This window comes from Larus michahellis, chromosome 1 (genome assembly GCF_964199755.1).
Source record: "Larus michahellis chromosome 1, bLarMic1.1, whole genome shotgun sequence".
Lineage (NCBI taxonomy): Eukaryota > Metazoa > Chordata > Aves > Charadriiformes > Laridae > Larus > Larus michahellis.
This window is the reverse complement of record NC_133896.1, coordinates 202,967,769-202,977,101: the sequence shown is the minus strand read 5'-3', so window position 1 is coordinate 202,977,101 and position 9,333 is coordinate 202,967,769. Positions and strand designations below refer to the sequence as shown.

Below are 9,333 nucleotides of genomic sequence, written 5' to 3'. Positions count from 1 at the left end.
CTCCCACACTTCCCAATTCTGATACCACATTATTTAATGCTTTGTATCCTGGCTACGCTGGACACCAGACAGTGAGGAATCAGCCTCTTTTACAGTCACAACTTCAGATTTGCCGCTTCAGTTTTCAACATTCTTGCAGCGTTCATTCTGACAAGAGGCTAGTAACAAAGTGCCAAAAATGCAGACACTTCTAGTGTATTTCAGGAAAGAACACACACAATTCCAACACAGCATTGTATTTTAATCTGTATGAAATCCATTTATAGGAGGTCAACCATGCAATGTAGCAGATGTAGAAATAGGTGCCATTCCTATGTTCCTATGAAGGATCTGAATTTTTTTTTCCCTACAAAACAGCTATTTAGTCAAATCTAATATACACAGAAAGGAAATCTCAGACAGTAAATATGTCCTGGTAGAGCTATTGTCACCTGATGCTGCACTTCTGGATCAAAGCCCTCTCTTGGCCACTTCAAACACCTTCTCTATTTCTGTCTTTTTTCCCTGTGTGAGAATCTAGTTGCCAAACAGCTAGTTGAAGAAAATCTCATTGTATGATTGTTACCAGTTTTGGTGTGTCTTGCTCCAAGTTTCAGTTAAACTCAAAGGCAGACTGGGAAAACAAACTCTCTCCCCTGTGGAGCTTGTTAAGTTATTTATCACCAGCCTTTTCCAGCTGCAATTCTGCTAGTACAAAGCACATTTGCTTTCTAGTAGGGGTCACATGTGACCTTCCTCTATCAGCTCATGAAGTCTTCAGGATAACAGGCAATGTAGCCAATTGAAAAACCAACCTGCAGCAGTAGACTTAAATCCTTATAGTAGCCCTTGGCTATTAAATGTAGTATTGGTGCATACATTTTCCATTACGGTAAACAGATTTTCATTAGACACATGAAGTAATACACAGGACATACAAGTAATACAGAAAAAACAGACACCACAAGAGTGCTTTAATTATAATTTCAGAAAAAAAAAAGTCCTGTTGTTAGAAAAGACATGTAATACTAGAGCACTGGGAGTGTAGATAGTTTGTTCTCTTCATACTTGTACACGGAACAATGCAGGAACTTTACCAAGCACAAACCTGATATGTGCCAGGCTTTGTTCTTTACAGTTGGATTAAGGATGTTTTCACAGTCCAAGTTTCCAGTTCAGCTCATTATTATTGACTTTCTATCTTTTTTTTCATGCTTCTGAGGATGGTGTTTTTATTTTTTCCTGCTCCCCTCTTAGATGACAGATTTCCGTCTGCAGTCAAGTTGTAACACTGGATGTAGCTCACAAGCAATGGGATCCTGCTTCTGTTCTGCTTCCAATGCACAGTGAGGGATCATGGGTCTTAGTTAATGCAGCTTTGTTTACTCCAACAGTGATAAACTTAAGTGTACAGTAAGAGATGGATGCAAATAGAAAAGCTGAGGTAGCACTCATTCATTCTGGGGAAAAGCCACATATTAAAGCTAAGGAGGAAAAACAGCTGGTTTTCTAGAAACTGAGTCAATAGGCAGGCACTTGGGAGATAAACTGTTGCTGTATGTGCTGGTGTAGCTGCCTATAACAGGCATAAAACACGCCTGAGACTACTTTGGAGAGACAAGACCAGACTGACTCACATAGTTCTTCAAGTTAGTAATATACAATTTACAGCTCAGCAACGTAAGCCTTAAGAAAAATATCAAGTTCCTCCTCATTTCTGATTGGGTCCCTTTGCTATTTTAGCTCTGCAGGCTGTCTGTAATTCTTGCTAGACCTACTGTAAGAAAAGGAAGGGTGATTCAGTCTTACAGTGTGGAACGTCAGAGAGATTGGGAGTGGTTTGATGGACTCACTTGAAAGGTACCTCAGATAGGGAAAAGATTTTATGAAGAAAAGCTGTGCAGGTGAGAAAGCAAAAAGGGACTGATGGAAGGAGCACTGGAAGGTGCAATCTACTGCATATCATGCTGTAAGTGTTTAAGTACTTCTTTTGGATAACAAACAGAATGAAACGAGACAATTTTTCTTGGCTTTTACTGAAAAAAATCCCACTTTTAAAGGTACATAGCTGAAGGAGGCACAGTCAGGTGGTAAAAAGTCTCTTCATCGAATAAAATCTACTATACTGAGAATCTTCACAAAGCACTGGGGGACAAGAGGCGGAGGAAGACAGTTGCACTGCCCCCACCTTCTCAAAAGTGACAATCCTTTGTTTGACCCAACCAAGAGAATGCAAAACCAAACTTAATTCCTCCCACTGCTGCAGCCCCTGTGAGTGGAGGGAAGCAGCACTGACCTAATGACATACACAGCAGTTGAGACTGCCCCCCCACAACCCTGTAGGGGATGCTCCCCAGTGCAGTTGAGTAGATAAAAAGATAAAAAGCATTGCTGGTGTCCAGCAGAGCTGATAGCATGCATTGCCATAAAGTGCCTCTGTTCTTAGGCCCTTTCCTTGTTCTTGAGAATACTTGAGAGAAAACAGGATACCTGCGACAAACACAAGTCACCTCCCTGTCTTCTTCCCTTTCACAAGCCGTAAGTTCCCCGCAAAAATCCCTTCACCCCACTGTGACTGAAACCCTCAGTTATTGGCTCGCCTCTGAAGATGACACAGTGCATTTGTGATTCCTGGCTCTCCTTTGGGCATTAGAGCCTTTCCACTCCCACTTTTTGAAAAGTGACTCTGTCCCAACAACAGGATCCCAGCTATAGGCATATTTGGAAAAGCTGCTGCCAGAAGGCTGCTTTCTTTATTTGTGGATGCGGAAATACTGAATTTGCTCACAATCTTTAAAACCTGCCCCAGTGGCAGCTTCCCAGGGAGGCTATAATTTCTAAAACGTGAATGAACTTTCATTTTTATACTTTTCCTTGAGTGTGAAAATATTGATGATTGTTTTCTGACACCTAAGAAAGTTTGAGGGAAATGGGGAGCTAGGAAATCCTGAAACTGGGGAATTATTTTAAAACCGTTGTTTTCCTGGGTTCTTTCATGCAGATTTTTATCACTAGGTAACAAAACTCAGCCAGATTCAACATCATGCAGATCCCAGACACAGCAAGCATGAAAATAGTAAATGTGGTTTTCTCAGTGGGCCGAGACACAAAACAGTCCACTGTGTTGGGGCAGGGCCATGCATCGCACTTCACCAGGCGAGGCATCTGGTACCCATCGTACATGTAATAGAACACGTACATGAAGACTGCTTCAAAGATGATCCTGAAGAAGATGCTGCTGGTGTACGTCCACCACAGGGGGCCCCGAATGTGAATCTTTTCATTTTTCAGTTCCTCAATATCAATTTTCTCACCATTTCTGAACCGCCTTTTCTTCTCGTGCCTGGTGTAAGCTACGTGCATGGCCACCAGCAGCGCAGGTGTGGAAACAAAGATCAGCTGCAGGGCCCAGAGTCTGATGTGAGAGATGGGGAAGAAGTGATCATAGCAAACATTTCTGCACCCAGGCTGAAGTGTGTTGCAGACAAAATCTTGTTGTTCGTCTCCCCAGACTCTCTCCGCAGCCACAACCAGGATCATGATACGGAAGATGAACAGGACCGTAAGCCATATCTTCCCGATACTGGTGGAGTGTTTATTTACGCCTCCTAAAACGGCCTGCAGACTTCCCCAATCCATCTTCTTTTCTGTGGCCTTTTACCTGCAGGATGACATAATACATCAAATGGTCACTTTTCAAAGGGTGAAAAATCAGCTCTAGACCTTCTACAAATGAGGCGGCTTCCTAGCACTCACTCAAGAGTCATAGACAAATGCAAGTCATTTTCATTAATGTCACCCATATGTTTATGGATTCAAACAGCTTATTAAACTCTCTCCATGTATTTATGACGGGACAAGCATACTTTGATATATTTCTCAGCAAGGCTTTGGGCAGGAAATAAGTTACATCTTCAAATACATTTCCTCTGTGCATCCTCTTTGCCCTCCTTCCCTTTCTTGAGATATTTCCCTTTCTGTGGTTGACTCCTGTCAATGTTTTGCCTCTCAGTTTATTTCCCAAAAGCAATAAAAATTACTATTACTGCACAAGTTAAGGCCACATCTAGACAAAGTAGAGACTTGTCTAGTAGTTGTCACAGGAATTCTTTGCTAACACCAGAGCCCTAGAAAACTGGGCTGGTGCTTTATTTGCCTCCGAGGTAAATATGACTTGGCAGAAGCCCTCGCTCCTCCCAGACACCTCCAGCAGGCCTCTAAGGCTTTCTGCTGCAGCTCAGACATGTCCCTTTCTTGGCAGGCCCTTCATCTCAGAAGTACAGCATTTAATTTTGCCAACACTGCTGAGAAGCCTCAAGCCAGCCCTGTCAGGTCTGCATGCCTATATAGCACAAACCAAATGGCAAAGGAAGATATCGCAGAGCCTGCCCTTCCACATTCGTTGCTATCTCATCCAAAAAAGGAGACAAGCAGAGCCACAGAGTTGGGAGGAAAAAGCCCTCAGCTAAAGAGTTTATGTTGATTTTCTAGATGCTATCACACCCCAGCGGAATAAACAGGACGTCAAACGTCAGGGAAGCTCCATTTTAGCTTTTCTCCTTTCCTCCTGCTCTTGAAAATTAAAATCCACACTCTTTGCCCCTTTGAAAGTTAAAGGTAAGCTTTGCTGAAGTCAGAATTCAGTCTCAGGGCTCAGCTTTCACTGGTTGCAGCCATTTGGAAACTATCACCGAATCAGACAAAACACTTTGAAACCAGAGCTGGGAACTTGCATAGCTGGTCCATCATCTTTCAAGGCTAGGGCTCAGCTTTGCCGTGTGGCAGAGCCACACTGGCCATGGATAAGAGCTCTGTCTCCTCTTGGCGCAGGCTGTGTGCTATGGGGAGAGCATGGTGCCTCGCAACACCACGCTGCGCAAAGTTTTCAAAGTCTCCCCTTCTCACATAATAGAGAAAAAAAAAAGAACAACTCTACCCTGGTGTCATTACAACACAACTAAAGGACCAACGTGCCCCAGCACATACCCTTGGTATAAGGGCCCAGCTTGTACAGACAAGCCTTGAGGGAAGAGGGAGAGGTCAGATTTACTGCGACAAGGAAAGGTGAAATTGGGTAAGGCAAAAAAAAAAAAGCTTTGAGAAGGTGGCTGGAATTCCTTAGACTTCTCATGTTTTGTCTCTGCTGAAACTGGCAGCATTTTATGCAACTTTATCTATTGACCTAAACTCGAGGCTATGACCAGATACCTGCATTTTTCTGTTGGGAATTTTCTCATGTCTGTTGCATAGTCATTAAAAGAAAGTCACTGAAACATTCAAAGGGGCTAATCAGGACCGAAGGAGAGTATTTGAAGCGTATAGCCCAGTGGGATGAACAACCTGGTCTCCAAGTGCGGTCTCACATTGCAGCTCTGAACCAGCGCTGCAAGTTTTGGGGTAAAACGCAACATTTCTCCCTGCTTATCCGCGACTATGGAAACACCGAAATTGGCTGTAGGGACTGAGTGAACCTACCGGGACACTCACCCTGCCAACCGAGACATCATTTATTGGAAACCTCTGGAAATCCTCACTTTGTCACAAGCTGTACGCCTTGAGGCAGCTCCCAGCCTGTTCCCGCTCCGCCCCGGGCTTTGCTCCCGCTGGATTCAGGAGCGCCGGGGCGGGCGCGGAGCCCCCAGCCGGCCTTTTGCAGCGGGAAGCGCCACGGCCGATTGCCATCGGCTCTTGTCAGCAGACACCAGTTGGCAAACGCCGGTTTCGGCTTTGAGGCCCGACGGGCTCCTCGCGGAACGGGCTGCGCTGCGGCAGCGCCCCGGCAGCCCCACCACCTGCCCCGACCGGTCCCGGGACTGGGGGCAGCCGGCACTGACCCAAGCGCGGCTGCCCCGCCGGCGGGTCGGTGACTGCCCCGGCCTCGCCGCACCCCGCTCCGCTGCCTGCGGCCGCCCCCGTCCCAGCCCCACCGGGGTCACCCCCGGCCCACTTCACCGATCCCGACCCGCTCGAGGGGATGCGCCGCCTAATCCCGATCCCACCGCTCTCGCAGAAGGGAGCCGCTCTGGACCCTCACCTGGCACGGCTCGGCAGGGCGCCCGGGACGCGCTACTCCGCGCTCCTCCGCTCCCGGGTCCGGCGGTGCCCGAGGAGCGGCCGGTCCCAGTCTGGCCGCCCCGCAGCTTTAAGGTCCCTCCCCGTTCACCTGCCGCCGCTTTTAACCCGCCCCCCGCCCGCCTCCGGCTCCTCCGGCCGCCCGCGGAGGCGGTGGGGAGCCCGGGGCGGGGCGGGGGCCGGGTGAGGGGTGGCCATCGCCGCCGCGGGGCAGGACCGAGGGGTCGAGCCCGGTTCGTTCGTTCGTTCGTTCGTTCTTGCCCAGAGCCCTGCCAAGGGACGAGCATCCGGCAGAGCGGGCTCGGTACCCTGCAAGCGCGGCCCTGCGCCGGGATTGATTCCCGCGTGTTATCAGTGAACATGTCCAGCAGGGACAACCTCAGGGACCTTCTTAGATGGCTTGAGTTTGGAAGACATGGAACAGATAAATTAACTGCCAATTTGATACTAACAATTTGGTCTTGTAAACCAGATATAGGGATAACAAGGGCAGCAGGCAACTCAGGGCAGGACAGAAGACAGATGGTTGTTTTGCCTTTGAAATATTGTGGGCTTTCTTACAGCTGTAAGAAACTTTTCTGGTAGCCCCACTAGTATGCAGAACCTTGATTTCACTGCTACTGCGCAAAGCGGGAGGGAGCTAAAGTTGTTTTCATGGGAGAAGATAATCTGGCAGAAAGTATGAAGAGTGAATCAAAGGAGACTTGCTCGCCATGTGAAAAGTCCCTAGGTGTTATCTTTATGGAGCTTGAGGTCTGCTGTTGGCAATAAAAAAAAATAAAAAATGCCTCTTCCAGTTATAGTGTCCTTTAAATCCTGCCTTTAAGGAAAGCTGATGAGGATGGAGGCCATGGCCAGGCAGGCATGAATTAGTTGGATCAGTGCTGCAGTCCTTACCTTGGGCTTTGTTTGTAAAGTATGTCCAGTATTGCTGTCAGGCTCTGGTCTGCCTCACACACTCTGCATTTCACCCAGAACATCCAACCAAGAGTGACTTCTATTAAATGACGCTCGATTACAACACAGTAAAGAGTCTTTGCTTATTAAAACGCTGTGACCAAAAATCCTACCAGAAAATAATGCTGTGTTAAGGAGGGTATGTAGGAAAGCTAGAAGGTGGTGAAATACTATGCATATGACTTGCGAGATAATAGAAACTTGTCTAAGTATATAAAGTACTGCCGAAAATGGTGGTTTTGTTTCTGTATATTGAAGTAAAGATCTGTCCTGTATGTTGCACTTAGTACTGAGCTTGGTTTTATGAGGCGTGTCTGGAAGTAGAAATGCTTTCATCACAAGCAATTTAAATAAAATTTAAGCTTGATCTAGTAATTAGTATAGATAACAATTAGAGGAAACTAGAACTTGCATGTATATCTGCCAAATGGCAAAGTGAATTTGGTTTTGCTCTCAGAGGTTTAGAAAATTAAGTAAGTCAGATACGTAAGATCTTTAAATAATCTAAGAAGAAATGTCTGTAAGAATCAACTATGTTTTATAAGATAATACCCAAGTTTGATAGTGGTAAATGTAAATGCTTGAAAGAAATCCACAGCTGGTGTTGCTCAGTGCTGCCACAGTGGTTTTCATTTACAACCAAACAAAATCCACAGTAAAACTGAGTGCTACCATTGCTTTCCTTCATTTGTGTTTGCTTGCTTGCTTGCTTGTATGTATGGGGAAGTATGTAAAGCATTATTCGGGAAGGAGGGGGAATCCTGGCAAGGAATTCTGCCAGAGCACAAATCCAGGGGTGCAGACTTATTGCCTATGCTTTGCTTAACGCCTGGCGAGTTGGCAGGAGGTGCGGGAGCCAAGTGTTAACAACTCTGGCATTTGTAAGGAAGGGTTATTCTGGTGTATATATGTATAAAACATTGATTATTGTGGATTTGTAAAATAATGCAAAAATAAAAGCTTCATAAAAATAGGAAAATAAATACTGTTGCAACTTTCTCAACACAGAAACAGGTTTTAGATTCTTTCAAGATAGCAGAAATCTTGGTATCATCTTCCAGTAATGTCTTATGGCTTCCCAATGACTGTGTCTGCATCTCTTCATTGAACAGCCTCCAGGCACCTCCAGAGGCTCTGTCTGGATCTATGTTTTTAACAGCCCTTGCTTCGCTCTCTGCTTTGTCTAACCATGTTTTGATGTCACCTGTATTGGGATTATATAATTATTTAATATTTATCTCGTATACGTCTTAAAATCCACAGGGTCCTGAAGGAATTAACTCAATAGCTTAATCATGTGTGGTGAAAAAAAAAATGGTTTAATTTACTGAAAACCTGTGCTTATATAATTTCACGCGACATTCTTGACTCCTCACCATTGGCGGTAATAGCTAATTGTCTTTCCTCTTCATCTCCTCCATGAGTGCACAAACTTCTGTCATATCCTTTCTCCATCCTTTTTATTCTGTGATGAAAAGCCTAATTGGTTGAATCTTGTGTCATGCAGGAGCTGTTACACATCTTTATTATTCTTATAACCACTTCTTGTGCCTTTTTTACAAAAGCAGTCCCAGTACCCGCACAGTTTGTATATGCACAGAGCAATGCGGTCTGTTGCATTTTCTAGTAATTCCTATTTAATTGTTTTAATTTTTCAGACACCTCAAAGCAATTAGTTGACTTTTTCATAGTCACTCCAAGAATTTTTCCTAATTGTTTCTAGAAACTATAAGAATACCTCCTGGGGTACATATATGCCTATATACTTGAATAGGTGTGCTTTGGATTAACTTTCTCGCTGTGTATTAGTTTGCAGCAGCAGACGCTGAGGTTCATTTGCCATTTCATTGGCCAGTTACTCATGCTGGATAAGATCTTCTGCTATTCCTCATGGCCAGGTCTAGTTTTGACTACCATGAAGCATCCTTTTTATAATGTGCTATTCGCAAGCATTTTGATTTTTGCTAATTCACTGGCGTAGCAACCTCCTTATTCATCATTTTTGCTTAAAATGGGGCTCTTTCAACACCTACCAGCTTACTTGCTACTTGTCATGCATGATTGTTGTTAATCATCTGGAAATGCAGCTATAGACTCAGCTGTACTTTGGAACGAGCTTTCGTTTCTTTGAGACTGAGCTAAACATGTGTTACACCTGACATTTTTGTACTAACATCAGCAATAAAAACACCTTCCCAGTTTAACTCAACATGTGTAACCAGTTTGCCTCTGCATTTACTTTCCAAACACTCGATTTAGTCATACTAAGACCAAAAATACCATACTTGCTTAGCCTTTGAGCAAACCATTTTGTCTTCTTCAATA

The 9,333-nt window shown here is 44.8% G+C and overlaps 1 protein-coding gene across 1 annotated transcript; it reads right to left on the bottom strand.

Annotated features, from left to right (window-relative positions):
- Nucleotides 1–220: 220 nt before the first annotated feature.
- Nucleotides 221–6,103, bottom strand: LOC141737951 (gap junction beta-2 protein-like). The gene is made up of 2 exons (XM_074572963.1): nucleotides 6,014–6,103; nucleotides 221–3,640 (listed from the first exon to the last, which is right to left on the bottom strand). Exon 2 carries the CDS (start codon nucleotides 3,616–3,618, stop codon nucleotides 2,941–2,943), a length of 678 nt encoding a protein of 225 aa, XP_074429064.1. The 5' UTR covers nucleotides 3,619–3,640; nucleotides 6,014–6,103; the 3' UTR covers nucleotides 221–2,940.
- Between the last annotated feature and the right edge of the window lie 3,230 nt (nucleotides 6,104–9,333).

Coding starts and splice junctions, on each gene's coding strand:
- LOC141737951 (XM_074572963.1), bottom strand. CDS start 3,618: ATGGATTGGGGAAGTCTGCAGGCCGTTTTAGGAGGCGTAAATAAACAC.